This window comes from Scyliorhinus torazame, chromosome 17 (assembly GCF_047496885.1).
Source record: "Scyliorhinus torazame isolate Kashiwa2021f chromosome 17, sScyTor2.1, whole genome shotgun sequence".
Lineage (NCBI taxonomy): Eukaryota > Metazoa > Chordata > Chondrichthyes > Carcharhiniformes > Scyliorhinidae > Scyliorhinus > Scyliorhinus torazame.
The window spans coordinates 185,351,412-185,370,654 of record NC_092723.1 but is presented as its reverse complement, the minus strand read 5'-3'; the positions used below and the strand labels follow the sequence as shown (position 1 = coordinate 185,370,654).

At 44.8% G+C, this 19,243-nt stretch overlaps 1 protein-coding gene across 2 annotated transcripts in view; it reads right to left on the bottom strand.

Annotated features, from left to right (window-relative positions):
- Positions 1-1,006: 1,006 nt before the first annotated feature.
- LOC140394508 (nuclear distribution protein nudE homolog 1-like) overlaps positions 1,007-19,243 on the bottom strand; it is a 41,045-nt gene continuing 22,808 nt past the window's right edge. The window contains exons 7-8 of one of the 2 annotated variants that reach the window (XM_072481842.1): positions 9,825-9,979; positions 1,007-4,218 (exon numbers count right to left, since the gene is read on the bottom strand). In XM_072481842.1, the coding sequence (XP_072337943.1) occupies positions 4,134-4,218; positions 9,825-9,979 (240 nt within the window). In that variant the 3' untranslated portion in view covers positions 1,007-4,133. The remainder of the gene's footprint in view (positions 4,219-9,824; positions 9,980-19,243) is intronic. The other variant, XM_072481841.1, reaches the window with a different exon arrangement.

The following is a 19,243-nucleotide window of genomic DNA, read 5'->3' as shown; positions in this document are numbered from 1 at the left end:
ACTAGCTGGTTGTTGGGTCTTTGATCGATATCCGGTTGAACCTTGTGGTGGTATCATTGATACCTGGCGACTCTGAAAGCAATATAATATCAATATCTAGACAAAAGGGCAACCTTATTGACTGCCATATTTATAGCGAATAAATATAGCAACAACAGGCAGGAGCAGACAGATGTACAGGCCTGGAGGGACTGGTGCCAAATTCGCAGGTGATACCAAAAGAGAGGCAGAACTAATTCTTAGCTCAAAGGAAACGGAGAAAGGTGCGTTGCCAAAACAAGGGAAAGAGAACAAAAAATTGCAGGCGGGATTCACCAAGTGGAGAGATTTAATAATCATACTGAATGGAGGTCATCCAAGGGCTGGATTCTCCGCAGCCCTGCGCCAAAATCGCGGCCGGCGCGGGGGCGGAGAACCTACTTTCACACCGTAATCGTGCCCGACGCCAGTCCGGTGATTCTCCGGGCCCCGAAAATCAACATGATCACGGAGTACACCGCGCCGCTGGGGGACATTGCCGGGTGCCGCCCAGCAATCCTCAGCTCCCGACCGGCCTTGTTCCCAACTGTGTGGAACTAACCACCTATTGCCGGTCAGGATGCTGGCGTGGCGACTGCGGACTCAGTAGCTCATTATAAACCCAATTCAAAGCCACAATACTAGATTTAAAACAAAGCATAGAAAATCTTAAGGATGTAATTGGGATATCTATTATTGATGATCTGTGTAAGAAAATGTTTGTGTCTGCATGAAGGTGGGAGAGTCCATCTGGATGGAACCGTTTTCTTGACAATTTTCTCCCACCTGCATTCCGGGAGACATCAATTCTTGTTTAACATGGATCCAACCTGGCCATTCTTTGGGTTGGAGGCCAGAAAACGGGAGAGGCCAGAAAACGGGGGTAGTCGGATTATTTGACAGTGGAACAATTAGATCAGAATTGCAAATTGTTGCAAAAGAGAAACCCAAACACATTTACTGGAATAATGCAAGAATGGCAAACAAATGGGGAATGATGATTTTATTTCAGTTGAGAAGTGCAGTTAGAGATTACAGACATAGGATTATAAACTTGGATTATGGCAACGTTTTGTAAAAACAGAGGTCCAAATCGGCAAGAGTTCATTTCCCTCATTACCTTCACAATCCCTACCAGTGATTTCACAATTTATGAGATATGGTATACTCCCAAGGACGAAGACGACAAAATCACAGGCTAGGATTTCAAGCTTGAAAACATCATCACCTTTCTTTATCTGCCAGCAAACATATTCACCACTCCTCCTGCTGCAGGCAATCCAAATAGTAACCTCGGGTCATGACTACATCCCTCTGTTTATTGTAGGAAAGTTTCCTTTGCCACCACAGCCAATCACTTAAGATTACGGGGAAATACAGAAGAGGCACCAATCACCCTAACTCAACATTGAATTTGCTCCCACAGAGACCCAGCCTGGAAAATGGAAACATCACAGCAGTGAAGGATGCTGGAACTAAAGCACCAGACAGCAGTACAGAGAGATCGAAACACAGGCACCAGGTGCAAATAAATCTGGAAACATTCCATTCTCCAACATGGAGACCTATTAATGAGCGGAAACCAAACAATTACATAATCCAAGTCTCAAATGTAACTACACAGACAAGACATTAGTGCATTCTGCATGGAGCAAAAACAAAATTCAGAGATGGCATCAATCTGCTCATGTGTTCAACAGAATCACAGTCCAACCGGAATAGTCCCTACAAGAGACAGCATCTGTGGCCTTTCAAAGACTGGGTGGCCCTCTGTAAACCAGCTTGCATTGGACAAATCCATAAATAGCACAGTTTTGGTTCAGGACACAAACATCTGCACCTCAACAGCTTCCTTCTTTCCTGGGGAAGAGACGGGCTTGCTGCAGTTCCTCCCACTCTGGATTAGAGCAAACTTCACGGTGATCCTAAATGCACCCATTGGTTTTGGTTAATCAACTATTCTGACCAGAAAACCCCCTCATTCTGACAGCCTGTGGTTTTATCCAGTAATGAACTAGAGAGGCCTCCCAAGGGTTGAGCTTTGAGAAAATGTGCCGTCAGCTAATAGTTTACTAGTGCTAGGATTAAAACCAAGAAGTGACCTTCTCCCTAACTGCAGCATAAATCATGAATGAATGTCCATCGGAAATTAGTTGGATTATTCTTCATTAGGGTTAAATCCTTAGATTAACCACTTTTTGTGTGGTACATAATCAACTCGTCAGCCAAACGGAGAACGACACAGGATTTCAACCTATTCTGCCGTAACCAAAAGGCACTATGATCATTAAGGCACTATTCAGTCTACAATTTGTCCTTCATTTACTTAACACTTCTACAAAGTCATTCTCAGCTCAAAATATAACAATACGAAGAACTTCATCCCTCTGGACAGATTAAATCAATATTAATCTGCAAACTGCTCCTACACCAGCACTAAATCTCACCTACTCCAAACTGTGACACCAACTGATCTGGTACATTTCCGATGCACTCAATTTGACAGAACACAAGACAAGATGTCCTTGGGAGCTACATGAAATTCTTCAGTAAATTCAGCTTTGAGTCAATTGTCGAACAAATGTTTCTAGTTATAAGCAGTAACGGGGGGGGGGGGGGGGGGTAATAGTAACAGAACGCTGTACCAGTAGCATCATGCCAGAGATATATTTCACTCACGAAAAAGTCCTAATAACGCTCATCGCTGAGAATTCACCATCAAACTAAAACTAGTAATTCAGCAACCAGTTCAATAGCCCTTCTATCCCAAGGGTTTTTGAAACAAAGTACCCCTGTTCAGCATATATATTAAATGGATGTGCTTTTTAAAAAAAAGTTCCACACGCTGGAGTACAGAGTTTTTGCATAAAGCAGCATCAAGCACAGGAATAATTTTGGAAACATATGCATTTAAAGCAATAGGACAAACTTGGACATCCACGGGAGTTTCCAAGATAGATGAACAGGTGACAGAATAAATATTTACAAAGGTGAAATCAGAAGTGTTGATTGCTATGCTAATACAGGCATTGCATAAATAAAACTGAAGTTTATATAGAAAGGCATTTTGGACTATACAACATAAATTGGTATACAGAAGTGAAAGTTACATATTTGTGAAATGTGACTTACACATTATAAACAACTTTAACCTTCAGCCAGAGAGGATGCAAAGAATGTACAGAACTGGTGTATTATACAATTTTCCTGATGCACAATCATTCCAGTCTTAAGGTATTTGGGATAAGTAAACTGAGCAAGTGCTAACACCACCAAGGTCACCAATGCAAGGCTCAGGGAAGTAAAATAACTTAAATGTAACAGAACATTCAGTAGCTCCAGGTTTACGCGAAGCTACTTTACTTTAACCCACCATCATTACAAGTCCCAGTGGTTCTGATGTTGGATTAAATGCAAATTAATGGACTCAATAATTTCAATCTAATAGTTTAAAAAGTACTAAAATGCTAAGCTATCAGTTACCAAGGAGCCAAATCAATGAGCTATAACCACAGGGGAAAGCTCGTTTTGCAGGCCATCGATTCCTCAAGATAGTCATTCCTCCCCCACCCAATTAGCCAGTTTCCCGGTTACTCTGCTGGAAGGCAACCAATGTAACATAGCTCAAACACTCCAAATGCACTGTTAATTGCCAATTTCCAATTCTCGGATTACACCCACCCTCTTTAATGAGCTCTCCATCCCACATCTCCAGTGGAACAGAGCTTCTAAATATAGTCTAAAATATGGGCCAAACACCTTCAATATGAAAGAAAAACCTATTTTTAGCTTTCATCAAAAAAGAAACTGAACTTCAACTTGCTCCAGCAAAAAAAAAAAAAAAGAATTTTCCTTTTACTTTTTCCCCACTGAAAGTTACAGGGCTCGGTTACAAAAATATCCATTTATAAAACATTTTTAGAAAAAATTACCATGCTCAGAGCAAGATTTTGACTACACCCTGTGGTGACGCAGTTGCTTGTGCGCAGACCTTCGAGGCAAGTGTTCCAAACTCCAGCCTTTTGGCTAACCTAGGAATACAACACATATCAAAAAAATATTCAGAATACAGAATGAGTCATTTGAGACAGGACATTACATCGGTTGCACGTGTTTTACGCTTGAGGGGAACAGACGACATTGGATCTACAGTTCCCAAAGCTTTCCACCAGAGGAGATTTTCTTGCCTTATGTTGGTATCTGTTGATAGATCGATTACCAGAATTAGATTGATTACCATAATTAGTCAACAACTCCACTATTGTTGGATCATGCGACTACCAGGATAGAAGTTGAACTAGTTGGACCTTGGTCTGTTTCTGTCTAGCGGTGTTCCATTGGCAATTTGAACACTTTTTATACACATCCCAGATTCAACAGCATTCTCCACCAGTATTACTGGTCCATTGTCAACCATTTCACACCATGTCACATTCAGACTAAAAACACATGGTCTAGTGACAGCAGGCCAGGCCGGAGTGGAAATGACCTGTAACTCACTATCCGAGAGGGTGGAGGACGTGGAAAGAATCTAGGATTTGGGATAAACACACGGAAGTTTGCAGAGCTACAGAGGCCAGGCAAGGAGTGGTACTGACTGCATTGCTCATGGGGGCCAGCACGGTTTCAATGGGCTGAATGGCCCACTGTGCCATTAATGACTCTTAAATTCGGTCCGCCCACCTCCCTCGTGTGGTGACCTTTCCCATTCAGTCAAGGCAAATAAAGTTATGCACTAAATCAAAGTGGAGTATTTTTCTGGAGAAGATTGGAACTAAGAAATCTATCAAGAGGCTTTACTGTTTATTAACATGATCATGAATGAAACATATTTAAATAAGTAGATGCTGCCTAATGGGCAGCAGAACATGCAATTAAATACAAGTGTTCTCCTCATGAGCTTTTCAGGATTGAAGTGCAACGTAACCAGCTATGTAACATGTGCAACTTAACCAGCTATGTAACATACGATAATACAGCAAATGTAACTATCCAATAGCAGAGTTTCTGAACCATCCCAAATTCTAAATGTGCTGTCTCCTCCTTTCTCTACAATCAAATTCCTGCCTCGACCCCAGTATTGAAATGGTCACATTCCCAGATTGCAATGTGATGTTTCACCGCATCCTCCCCAGTTTCCTGTAAGCTGCAGATCTGTTGGCACTGCCCTTGCTCGATTGCACATGACTAATGATGGCCAGAATGTCTCTCAACAGCTCCTCTTTCCACCCTCACGCACCCACCCTTGGCCAACTATTCACATTCAGCAACATGACGGGTTGCATCTGAACCAGAGGGGCACCAATATCCTGGGAGGGAGGTTTTCTAGTACTCTTCGGGAGGGTTTAAAACTAATTTGGCAGGGGAATGGGAACCGGATTTGTAGTCCAGCAACTAAGCTAGCCGATATTCAGGACGCCAGTAGTGAGGCAGTGGGGAAGGGAACACTGACAAAGGAGAGTACTTGCAGACACGGAGATGGGTTGAAGTGTGTATACTTCAACGCAAGAAGCATCAGGAATAAGGTGGGTGAACTTAAGGCATGGATCAGTACTTGGGGCTACGATGTGGTGGCCATCACGGAAACTTGGATAGAAGAGGGGCTGAAATGGTTGTTGGAGGTCCCTGGTTATAGATGTTTCAATAAGATTTGGGAGGGTGGTAAAAGAGGTGGGGGGGTGGCATTGTTAATTAGAGATAGTATAACAGCTGCAGAAAGGCAGTTCGAGGAGTATCTGCCGACTGAGGTAGTATGGATTGAAGTCAGAAATAGGAAAGGAGCAGTCACCTTGTTAGGAGTTTTCTATAGGCCCCCCCAATAGTCGCAGAGATGTGGAGGAACAGATTGGGAAACAGATTTTGGAAAGGTGCAGAAGTCACTGGGTAGTAGTCATGGGTGATTTTAACTTCCCAAACATTGAGTGGAAACTCTTTAGATCAAATAGTTTGGATGGGGTGGTGTTTGTGCAGTGTGTCCAGGAAGCTTTTCTAACACAGTATGTAGATTGTCCGACCAGAGGGGAGGCAATTTGGATTTGGTAATAAACCAGGGCAAGTAATAGATTTGTTAGTGGGGGAGCATTTTGGAGATAGTGACCACAATTCTGTGACTTTCACTTTAGTAATGGAGAGGGATAGGTGCGTGCAACAGGGCAAGGTTTACAATTGGGGGAAGGGTAAATACGATGTTGTCAGACAAGAATTGAAGTGCATAAGTTGGGAACATAGGCTGTCAGGGAAGGACACAAGTGAAATGTGGAACTTGTTCAAGGAACAGGTACTACATGTCCTTGATATGTATGTCCCTGTCAGGCAGGGAAGAGATGGCCGAGTGAGGGAACCATGGTTGACAAGAGGTTGAATGTCTTGTTAAGAGGAAAAAGGAGACTTATGTAAGGCTGAGGAAACAAGGTTCAGACAGGGCGCTGGAGGGATACAAGATAGCCAGGAGGGAACTGAAGAAAGGGATTAGGAGAGCTAAGAGAGGGCATGAACAATCTTTGGCGGGTAGGATCAAGGAAAACCCCAAGGCCTTTTACACATATGTGAGAAATATGAGAATGACTAGAGTGAGGGTAGGTCCGATCAAGGACAGTAGCGGGAGATTGTGTATTGAGTCTGAAGAGATAGGAGAGGTCTTGAACGAGTACTTTTCTTCAGTGTTTACGAATGAGAGGGGCCATATTGTTGGAGAGGACAGTGTGAAACAGACTGGTAAGCTCGAGGAGATACTTGTTAGGAAGGAAGATGTGTTGGGCATTTTGAAAAACCGGAGGATAGACAAGTCCCCCGGGCCTGACGGGATATATCCAAGGATTCTATGGGAAGCAAGAGATGAAATTGCAGAACCGTTGGCAATGATCTTTTCGTCCTCACTGTCAACAGGGGTGGTACCTGGGGATTGGAGAGTGGCGAATGTCGTGCCCCTGTTCAAAAAAGGGATAACCCTGGGAATTACAGGCCAGTTAGTCTTACTTCGGTGGTAGGCAAAGTAATGGAAAGGGTACTGAAGGATAGGATTTCTGAGAATCTGGTAAGACACTGCTTGATTAAGAATAGTCAGCACGGATTTGTGAGGGGTAGGTCTTGCCTTACAAGTCTTATTGAATTCTTTGAGGAGGTGACCAAGCATGTGGATGAAGGTAAAGCAGTGGATGTAGTGTACATGGATTTTAGTAAGGCATTTGATAAGGTTCCCCATGGTAGGCTTATGCAGAAAGTAAGGAGGTATGGGATAGTGGGAAATTTGACCAGTTGGATAACGAACTGGCTAACCGATAGAAGTCAGAGAGTGGTGGTGGATGGCAAATATTCAGCCTGGATCCCAGTTACCAGTGGCGTACCGCAGGGATCAGTTCTGGGTCCTCTGCTGTTTGTGATTTTCATTAATGACTTGGATGAGGGAGTTGAAGGGTGGGTTAGTAAATTTGCAGACGATACGAAGATTGGTGGAGTTGTGGATAGTGAGGAGCGCTGTTGTCGGCTGCAAAGAGACATAGATAGGATGCAGAGCTGGGCTGAGAAGTGGCAGATGGAGTTTAACCCTGAAAAGTGTGAGGTTGTCCATTTTGGAAGGACAAATATGAATGCGGAATACAGGGTTAACGGTAGAGTTCTTAGCAATGTGGAGGAGCAGAGAGATCTTGGGGTCTATGTTCATATATCTTTGAAAGTTGCCACTCAAGTGGATAGAGCTGTGAAGAAGGCCTACGGTGTGCTAGCGTTCATTAATAGAGGGATTGAATTTAAGAGCCGTGAGGTGATGATGCAGCTGTACAAAACTTTGGTAAGGCCACATTTGGAATAGTGTACACAGTTCTGGTCGCCTCATTTTAGGAAGGATGTGGAAGCTTTGGAAAAGGTGCAAAGGAGATTTACCAGGATGTTGCCTGAAATAGAGAGTAGGTCTTACGAGGAAAGGTTGAGGATGCTAGGCCTTTTCTCACTAGAACGGAGAAGGATGAGGGGCGACTTGATAGAGGTTTGTCAGATGATCAGGGGGATAGACAGTCAGAGACTTTTTCCCCGGGTGGAACAAACCATTACAAGGGGGCCATAAATTTAAGGTGAATGGTGGAAGATATAGGTGGGGATGTCAGAGGTAGGTTCTTTACCCAGAGAGTAGTGGGGGCATGGAATGCACTGCCTGTGGAAGTAGTTGAGTCGGAAACATTAGGGACCTTCAAGCAGCTATTGGATAGGTACATGGATTACGGTAGAATGATATAGTGTAGATTAATTTGTTCTTAAGGGCAGCACGGTAGCATTGTGGATAGCACAATTGCTTCACAGCTCCAGGGTCCCATGTTCACTGTCTGTGCGGAGTCTGCACGTCCTCCCAGTGTGTGCGTGGGTTTCCTCCGGGTGCTCCGGTTTCCTCCCACAGTCCAAAGATGTGCAGGTTAGGTGGATTGGCCATGATAAATTGCCCTTAATGTCCAAAATTGCCCTTAGTGTTGGGTGGAAGTGTTGACCTTGGGTAGGGTGCTCTTTCCAAGAGCTGGTGCAGACTCAATGGGCCGAATGAATTTACAGTGCAGAAGGAGGCCAATGATAATCTATGATTAATCTAGGACAAAGGTTCGGCACAACATCGTGGGATGAAGGGCCTGTTCTGTGCTGTATTTTTCTATGTTCTATGTTAGCAACACTAAGACAGTTTCTACATATTTGCTGCTGACAAAGTTCCACCTCAACAACCTCCCACAAACCCTTTATTGCTTCAAAGCTGTGAAGACATCCAGTCTTAAGTAAACTTCAAGTTCAGTTCAAGAATATCTATGCCACGCTCAGGCTCTGCCAGCAACTTCGCATCCTCCCACTGTCACCCCGCACTTCTTCAGTGGCTTTCGGATGGTAGATAGGTTTTGGGGAGTCAGGAAGAGAGTTATTCACCACAGAATTCAAAGCCTCAGGTGTGCTCTTGTAGATCCAATATTCAGAAGGCTAGTCCAGTTCGTCTTCCAGACAATGGTAACCCAAAGGATGTTGGTGGGTGTCTCAAGGATGCAAGAGAGTCATTGAGTGGTTAAGGGGAGGTAGTCATTGCCTGAAACTTGAGATAGGCATGTTGTCCGTCATTTGATGTTGTCCAGATCTTATTTGATGCAGACACAGATATACAGTACTAGAAAAGTCTCTCTACCCAGCGTCACGCTTCCAGAACCATCTTGCCTCCCATCACAAATGTCACCTAGTTCCACCGCCTCTCCGCTTCCATCTCAATTCATCAGCCATTAAAACTCACCTTTGCATCAGTTACTGGTGTTCTGCTGGTCAGCCTCCCATGCTTCAGTGAATAAACTTCTATTCCGAACTCTACTGCTGAATCCTACACTGCACTCAGCCTTGCTCACCCATCACCTGCCCTCACCGATTTACAGGCACTCATGGTCCTCAACTGTATCCTGATCTCTCCAAACATTAGCTACTCCCTATTGCTAACATGTCCTATATTGTTCATACCCAACTTTCAGAACCTTGAACATATCCTGGACTTCTCTCAAAACACTTTTTTGGTTTCCTCTTCTTTCATGTCCATCTTTTCTACCGCTAAAGCACCTTGGAACACTTATTACATTTAAGACACTATACCAATCAATGAGAGTTATTTTCTCTCTATCGAAGGGTTGGGAATATGAGCTTGTATAAATGTTTTTTATTTCGGGAGTGGGCACTGATCTAACCCAGCTTCCAAGGTACCATATATTCAACTATTTAATCATTCACATCAGCTGTATAGTGTTGTGCACTTATAACAATTGCATCTCAAAATAAAAGTCTGATAAAACATGATTTTAACCAACCCTTTGTCATATTGGGGTAAATTGGTATTGGACACCCGGTTATCATTGCTGTCTTTTATTGTGCAGTTTCCATTCGGAGTGGATGGCAAAGTCGCTTGGTTTGGAGATTGAACCCAGACAAAATTCCTACAGGATGCAAGCTTGGACTCCAGCGCCTGTGAAAATATAAAATAAAATGTATTTGCAAATGTTTATCCCTTAATGCTTCAGCGCGACAAATGGTCATTTAAGCAACAGTATATATATATATATTTCCATACACATATCTTACAAATGCATTGAGGATAAATGAAGTAAACTACATTCCCCTACCAATTTGGCTATGTTTAGCTGCATATGGACGGAAATCATAAGTTTGTGGTCTGAGCCACCTTGCTCCTCCACACGCTGTGCACTGATGGCAACTGCATCTCAAAATAGACAAGTTTGAGTCAACCCTGTGTCACATTGGGGTAAACGGGCATTAGACCGACTCGGAAACGAGTGCCTTGCCAATAAACACAGCATTGAAATTCATGTAACAAAATAAAGTCCACACTCATCCACTAAAAGCAGAAAAAGATAGGGCCATTGCATTCAGGAATAAGTCAATCCTTAACAAAGTCATAATTACGGTCAAACAGGTTCTGGCACAGAAAATGCACTTTAAGTGTGGCATCTCATTCCTTCCGAGGTTAATGTGTTGATTCAGAAAATTCCGGTGTCTCAATCACGTTTTTCCTTTTCCTCTGTTTTACTTGATTTCAATCCGATTTATATGCTTGAAGATTTTTTTTGATCTGATTGGTTGACGCACCATGCTGTTGGTGGCACTACTCACATACACTCCACATTCCCTGCAGGGAGTGCTGTGCTGCATCAGACACAAATGTTATTGCTGAAAAAACAAGTGCCAGCCTGGCGACAACAGGCAGCTCTCTTCCTTTGCTGCTCACTGCAATGTCTGGGCCATAGAATCAGATTGTGCCGTTAATTCCCACATTACCCCATAGTTCCTAACAAATTACCTGGTCAAAAACATCACAGGTTGTCCAATACTGTCGGGAGAGGGATTACCCAAGTTTTAAATTACCGAGTGATTTTTTTTTCAATCAAAATTATTCAGATCCTTAGTTTTATCAATGGAACAAGTCAGAACTTTGGATCATCTTCTACACAAATTGCTGCTTCGTGGACAGAGTACGTTATCAGGGAGATTTTTTTTTAAACTTTTTATTCGTTCATGCCAGTATTTATTGCCCATTCCCAATTGCCCTTAGAGGGATTAGTTAAGAGTCAACCACATTTCACCATCTGCAGTGGCTGGATTTGAACCTGGGACCCCAGAGGCCCTGGGTCTCTGGTTAACTAGTCCAATGACAACACCACTATGCCATCGCCTCCCCTGCATTTAAGTCCAGATTGAAATAGGAGTGAAAGCACAGTGCCTTGCGAGGCATACCCAGATAAGAGTACATCCTTCTCCATTCTCGAGCAAGATAGCAAAGATATAAAGTAGCAAACGTGTGTGTTTCTGGAGAACACTGGTGGAAGATGAAATGTATTTCCTCTCCAAATTAAGTGATCGCTTTAATGGGGAATAAGAGCAAAATTACTCGGGAGATTTAATTTGGGCTGAAAGCTGTAGTTGCAATCCACCACCACCTTCAAAGCAACTACAGATATGCAATAAAGAAATTCAGACTTCTTTGTATCAACCAGGTGCCAAGAATAAAAAATAAAACTACTCTATCCAAATATGAGGGCCATCAAAATATGAAGTATATACACATGTATATAGAGGGAAATTATTCACGGAGATCAGGGGCGGCACTCTTGATGGGGAAAAGAGGTCCAGCTGGTATAGGAACAAAATGCAATGCACCTTCCCCATCTCCTCCAACTGTTAGACAAAAGACAAACATATTTCATCTGGGTGAATCTTCTACCAACTTGGTAGACACAAAACCTGAACATTTGCACCAATTTTGTGCTGATGCATCAACAGACTAAAGCAGGAAGGAAACCCCAGTTCAAAGCTTTAATAAACCACAGTCCAAAGTCACCTGCTCACCCTAGCATGCTTCTCTCACCAAGTTGTGTCTCAAATTACTCATAAGAACATAAGAACTAGGAGCAGGAGTAGGCCATCTGGCCCCTCGAGCCTGCTCCGCCATTTAATGAGATCATGGCTGATCTTTGTGGACTCAGCTCCACTCTCCGGCCCGTACACCATATCCCCGAATCCCTTTATGCTTTAGAAAGGTATCTATCTTTTTCTTAAAAACGTTTAAAGAAGGAGCCTCAACTGCTTCACTGGGCAAGGAATTCCAGAGATTCACAACCCTTTGGGTGAAGAAGTTCCTCCTACACTCCATCCTAAATCTATTTCCCCTTATTTTGAGGCTATGCCCCCTAGTTCTGCTTTCCCCGACCAGTGAAAACAACCTGCCCGCATATATCCCATCTATTCCCTTCATAATTTTATGTGTTTCAATAAGAACCCCCGCATCCTTCGCTGCACATTTGATAGCACAATTCGCTGTGCGCGCGCGCGCGAGCGTGCCGCGGGGGGGGGGGGGGGGGGTCCGTGGTACAACTCACTAAAGCGAATCTCCCTTTGATGGTGAAACACAAGAGTCAGCCTGTTCTCTCCAAAACATCCTTTCTCTCCATTACCAAATGGACTTATGTACTCCTAAAAATACTATAACATAATGTTTATTTTCTACTCCTGCCCACAAGCACATGTACTCCTAAAAATACTGTAACCTAATGTTTATTTTCCACTCCTGCCCACAAGCACATTTGTTCGTGCCATTAAAATCTGTATCTCCATAACATTCTATCTAATTCCCCCAAGTTAATTTCCAACACCAAGCATCACAACCCATTTTGTTCGTTCCTACAGCATCGCTCCCTTCCCCTGGAGTCTTTTCCCAAAGATAATACCTTATTCTTTTATCAATCCTTCTCAAGTGATCAACTTGATTTCCTTCCTCTATGCATTTTATTCCTTCTTTATTTAAAAAGCATTTCTAATTTGTGCTCATCTATTTTTTTTCTTCCTATATTCTGAAGAGACAGTCAAAATAATAACTGTTTCCCTCTCCATAGGTGCTACCGACCTGCTGAGTATTTCCGACTAGCTTAGGGATAGAAACTGGGCGAGATGCTGTAAATGTATTGTGCCTGTCCCCCTTGGTTAATAAAGCTATCTTTGTCTCTGCCTCAACAATTTAGATTTGGGGGGGGGGCGGGGGGGCACGCTGCTGGCCTTGTTCTGCATTACAAGCCAGCTGTTTAGCTCCCGGTGTTAAACCTGCTCCATTTAGATGGCACACAGGCATAAATTAGGTATTCCTCTAAGTTAGGTACAGTCTGGAACATTCAGGATAGTTCCTCAAACACTAGAGACCTAAAGCTGATCCAATTTTTTAAAAAATCTTCCAAAGTAAATGACTTACGAAGAAGGATCCCACAATGATACATGGATATTTAGAAAGCTAATTAAGTCCCAATAGAGAAGGAATCTCCTCTCAAAAAATTAAATCGCAAATTGAACAGGCTATAGGCATCTAAAAAAACATAACTGGAGCTTGACCGGCAATTTGCTTGGCTGAACAATGGAACACCCAGCTAAGCTGCAGCTTTTAAAAACTATGGGGTCGGCAAGAGTTGACCAGAGGTGCAGAGACATGTCGCCAGCCCCATGACACAAACTCCTACTGGTGACGCGGAATGTTGCAGGTCCTTTGCATCAAAAGGAAAGCAGGCTCCTCGGGGCAAAACAAAAAGCTTTGCACATGCTGTTACCAAAGCTAGCAATGAGGGAAATAGTCAACCGGGCAAAACAATCGTGCCCCCTGCAGCTGGCCCATAGGATCAAAGCAGGAGCTGTTAATCCATTTACATTTTTAGTGACCCAAAGCTAGTCCCACTTCTCCAATAAACATTCAAATTCCTTTATTTCAATCGTTATTCACTCATTCCCCTAAAATTGCAATGGCCCCTGCTCCACTACTTGGTAGCAAAACATTTTCTGTTCCAAGATCCTTGCATGAAGAAATAGCTCCTGACCTCTTTTGACTTGATGACTGTCTAACCAGCTCCCTAGAGTAGAGAGCCTCTCCATTTATCCTATCAAAAAACTACATAGGGCAGCACAATGGCTGTGGTTAGCATTGCTGCCTTAAGGCACCAAGGTCCCAGGTTCGATCCCGGCTCTGGGTCACTTGTCAGTGTGGAGTTTGCACATTCTCCCAGTGTTTGTGGGTCTCATCCCCACAACCCAAAAGAGGTGCAGGGTAGGTGGATTGGCCACGCTAAATTGGAAAAAATTAATTGGGCACACTAAATTTTTTTATTTTTTTTAAATAAATGTTTTAAGTCTTAACTACATCTACTGAAACTGCTCTCGGTTTCCTTTATTCAAGTGGAAAGTCTTCACAACTTGTAGTTTTGCAATCGCCTTGTGATTTCACAACGTTCTGATTTCCCTTTGCACGCACTGCCCATTTGTTGCACTACACGGTCCCTCCAGGGTAGACGCTTGCAGCTCAGTGTGGGGCCCGGCTGTCCCCAGCAAGATCTAGACTGGCTGCGCATAACTGAACATCCAGAAATGAACACAACAGAACCAGTACCGTGTACTTTAGTGTAAGCATTCATTCATAAAACCCCAAATGTTATTGGGCTTCCACGTGACAATGTATTTGATCCACAGTCTTTAGCATCGCCTCAGGGAAAGTCAATCGCTCAATTTTGTTTTTTTTCTTGGGAGTTTTCTAAAGTCTAGCACAAACAAATTGGAAATACGTTTATATTTAGAGTACCCAATTATTTTTTTCCCCCAATTAAGGGGCAATTTAGCGTGGCAAATCCACCTACCCTGCACATCTTTGGGTTGTGGGGGTGAAATCACTCAGACACGGGGAAAATGTGCAAATTCCACACGGACAGTGACCTGGGACTGGGATTGAACCCAGATCCTCGGCGCCATGAACAAATTGGAAATGCAACTTATGCATTCTAACTCTCATTTGGTACAAAATGTACACACTTTCTTGGCAAGGTGGATGCAGCAACAGAACAAAAAAATTATCAATAGTCCAGGTCAAATTGAAGGATTTCCCAGAGAGAGACTATCCTCTACATCCAGGGCTGCTCCTCTAATGACCCATGACCCACATGTTCGCTACAGTAAAAAAAAAAATATATGGGGCAGCACAGTGGTTAGCACTGCTGCCTCATTGCACCAAGGACCCGGGTTCCATCCCAGCCCTGGGTCATTGTCCTTGTGGAGTTTGCACATTCTCCCCAAAGATGTGCAGGGTAGGTGGATTGGCCACGCTAAATTGTTCCTTAATTTGAAAAAAAAAATGAATTGGGTAGTCCAAATTTATTTTTAAAATAAATGAGAACTTCGAAGTAACACAATGACTGCATTACCCCAATCTTCCTGGCCCATGCCATTTCAACGCACCACCTTGATCTCATGCCCACATGTCCTTGGCCTGCTGCAATGCTCCAGTGAAGCCCAACGCAAACTGGAGCGCAGCACCTCGTTTTAGGATTAAGCAAGTGACAGCCTTGAGGCCTCAACATTGAGTTCGGCTTTAGACTATGACCTTTCCTCCATCTTGACACGAAAAAAAAAATCCAAAACAGTTCTTGCCTCAATGTAAAAAACCCTCCCGACTTCCGGTGGTGGCCATGGAGAGAATGGGCACACCGTTAGCAGCTCTTGCCCTCGGTAGTGGTCTTTTAACGGCTTTTAAGCTGGTTTTCACAGGAATTTCTGAACAAAGCTGAGCTTTGACAAAGAGTCATCGGACTCGAAACCTTAGCTCTTTTCTCTCCCTACAGATGCTGCCAGACTTGCTGAGATTTTCCAGCATTTTCTCTTTCGTTTCAGATTCCAGCATCCGCAGTAATTTGCTTTTATCCAGTATTATGAAGTGAGCTCAGCAGACGAAATGGTGCACCTGGGAAGAGGAGATCCGGGTGTATTAGGATTGGGAAGCAGAGCTTGCAAAGAGGAGGGCGAGTTTTAATAAAGTCTCGTTCTGGAAAAATCTCAACCTTTCAATTCTGTAATTTAAGTTGCGACTTTCGGAAAAAGGGCTTTTATTGGAAAAAAGATGGTTGAGTTTCTGCATGCATAATTTTTTCCTACCCGGTTTGATTTCTCTTCTACTGTTTTGGTTCTGTTTGAAGGTGATGGGATAGATACGATTCTGTTAAGGGAGGGGGATGGGCTTCTGCGCCTGGGCCTTGGGGGATTGTTTGTTTGCTTTCTGTGTTTGATGTTATTGTGTTGAGAACTTATGTTAAGAAGGGGGGGGGGGGGTGGAGATCCGGCAGGTGGTAGAATGCTAGGCACCGGGGGCGAGAGCTGCTAGGCTAGCTGGATAGCTAGTTAACGGGAGCAAAGTGGGGGGAGAGCTGGAGCGGAGTAGAGTGTGAGGGGACTGCTGACGAGTAAGGGACTTTCGGGGGATTGGAGATGGAGAGCAGAGGGCAGTAGTTGCAGAAGGGCGGACCAAGGGAGGTGCGGGGCATGGACCAAGGGAGGTGCGGGGCATGGGCCAAGGGCTGGCCTAGGAAAGATCATGGCTGATTGATGGGGAGGGGGTTGAGAGCACCCCCGACCAGACTGGTTATGTGGAATGTATGGGCAGGTCAAAAGGGCCCGTTCGCACACCTGAGATTGTTAAAAGCGGATGTGGCCATGCTACAGGAGACCACTTGAAGCTGTGAGACCAATTCAGACTGAAGGGATGGGTCGGACAGGTGTTTCATTCGGGACTGGACTTTAAAACAAGGGGGGTGGCCATCCTGATTAACAAGAGGGTGGCATTTGAGATGGGGAGGATAGAGGCAGACCCGGGGAGTAGATTTATCATGGTTAGTGGGAAGCTGGAGGGAATGGCAGTGGTGCTGGTAAATATATATGCCCCAAACTGGGATGATGTCACGTTTGTTAGGAAGGTGCTGGGAAACATCCCTGACCTGGACTGTCACCAGCTGGTTATGGGGGGTGACTTTGACACGGTCCTGGATCCAAGACGGACCGGTCAAGTTCCAGGTCAGAGAAAGTATCAGCAATGGCGAAGGAACTGCGGGGGTTCATGGAGCGCATGGGAGGGGTGGATCCGCAGAGATTTGGGAGGCCAAGGAGCAGGGAATATTCATTCTACTCCCATGTGCACAAGGTATACTCCAGGATAGATTTCTTTGTACTGGATGAAACACTGTTAGCGGGGGTGGAGAACACGGAGAACTCAGCAATTGTGGCGTCAGACCATGCGCCACATTGGGTAGACCTACGGGAAAGTCGCAGCGCTCACAGTGGAGATTAGATGCCGGGCTGCTAGCGGACGATAAGATCTGTGAGCGAGTGAGGGAGGCCATCTGGGGGTACATAAAAAACAATGATACGGGAGAGACTGCAGCTGGAGTGGTTTGGGAGGCACTGAAGGCAGTTATCAGAGGGGAATTTATTTAGATTCGAGCCCACAGGGAGAAAACGGAGCAGGCAGAGCTGGACAGATTGGTAGGAGAAATCTTACAGGTGGACAGGAGGTATGCGAAGTCTCCGAATGAGGGGCTCCTGAGGGAGCGTCAGAGACTCCCAATTGGAATTTGGGCTCCTTTCCACAGGCAAGGCAGAGGGACAGCTGAGGAAGGCAAAAGGGGCAATATATGAACATGGGGAAAAAGCTAGCAGGATGCTGTCACATCAGCTGAGGAAACAGGAGGTGGCGAGAGAAATAGGGAAAGTAAAGGAAATGAGAGGGAAGGTAGTGATAGACCCGGGGGCGGTTAATGTCGTGGTCTGTGAATTTTATAGTTAATTATATGAGTCGGAACCCCTATTCGGGGAGGAGTGTATGAATCAATTCCTACAGAGGCTAGAGTTCCTGAAGGTAGATGAGGAGCTGGTGGAAGTCCTAGGGGGCCCAATTTGGCTCGGGGAGGTGATAGATGGGTTGGGGGGCGATGCAATCGGGTAAGGCACCAGGACCTGACAGATTACCAGTGGAATTTTATAAAGAGTTCTCTGGGTACTGGGGCCGCTCCCGGTTAAGGCTTTTAATGAGTCTCGGGAGCTGGGAGCACTCCCCGCAAAAGCTATCACAGGCATCAATTTCTCTCACTCTGAAGTGAGATAAGGACCCAGAGAACTGTGGATCGTACAGGCCAATTTCCCTGTTGAACATTGATGCTAAATTGCTGGCAAAGAATTTGACTGCTGAGGATTGCGTCCCGGAGGTAATCAGGGAAGATCGGACAGGGTTTGTGAAGGGCAGGCACCCAACGTCCTATATTAGACGGCTTCTTAGTGTTATAATGATGCCAGTAGCCATGGACGCGGAGAAGGCTTCTGACCGGGTGGGGTGGAAGTACCTATGGGACATTTTAGATAAGTTTGGATTCGGACAGGGATTTGTGGATTGGGTCTGGCTGCTATATCAGGCTCCAGTTGGCAAAGGCAAGAACCAACCGAGTCCGATCAGATTTTCAGGTTAACAAGTTAAATATGGGAAAGAGAGAGATGTTCGTGATCCAGGCACGGGGGAAGGAAAGGAGACTGAGGGAGTTGCCGTTCAGAGTGCTGGAGAGGAATTTTAGATATCTGGGGATTCAAGTGGCTAAAGATTGGGGGCAGCTTCAGAAGTTAAATCTGGGCAAAGCAGTGGATCAAATGAAAAGGGATTTTCGCAGGTGGGACATTCTCCCACTGACGCTGGAGGGGAGGGTTCAGACGGTGAAGATGACGGTCGTTCCGAGACTGTTCCTCTTTTTTTCAATGTCTTCCGATTTTTATCCCAAAGGCTTTTTTCAGGAAAATGAACACTGCGATATCGGGTTGTGTGTGGGCGGGTAAGTAAAGGCGGCACTCCTGGAACGGGGTCGCGGAGAGGGGGGCTTGGCCCTCCCGAGCTTTATTAACTATTACTGTGCGGCCAACATATCGATGGACAGGAAGTGGGTAGTGGGGGAGGGGTCAGTGTGGGAGTGAGTGGAAGCGGCATCCTGTAAGGGTACGAGTTTGGAGGCCTTACTGACGGCACACCTGCCGTTTTTGCCAGCTCGATACTCTACGAGCCCTGTGGTGGCGGCAGCCCTTAGGAGTGGGGGCAATGGAGGCTACACATGAGATTGGAGGGGGCGTCAGTGTAGTCACCGATTTGTAACAATCACCGGTTTGCCCCCGGGAGGACGGGGAGGGATTGAGAGATTTGGGGACCTATTCATTCCGCGCAGGGGGGGGGGGGGGGGGGGGGGGGGGGGGGAGGGGAGGAGAGTTGTTGTTCTGTAGGTTGCTTTTTTTCCCCCCTTTACATGTCAGCCCGCGTGGTTGTTTAAGAGATGTTAATGTGTTAAACTGTGAAAATTACAAACGCTTCAATAAAATATTTTATATAAGTAAA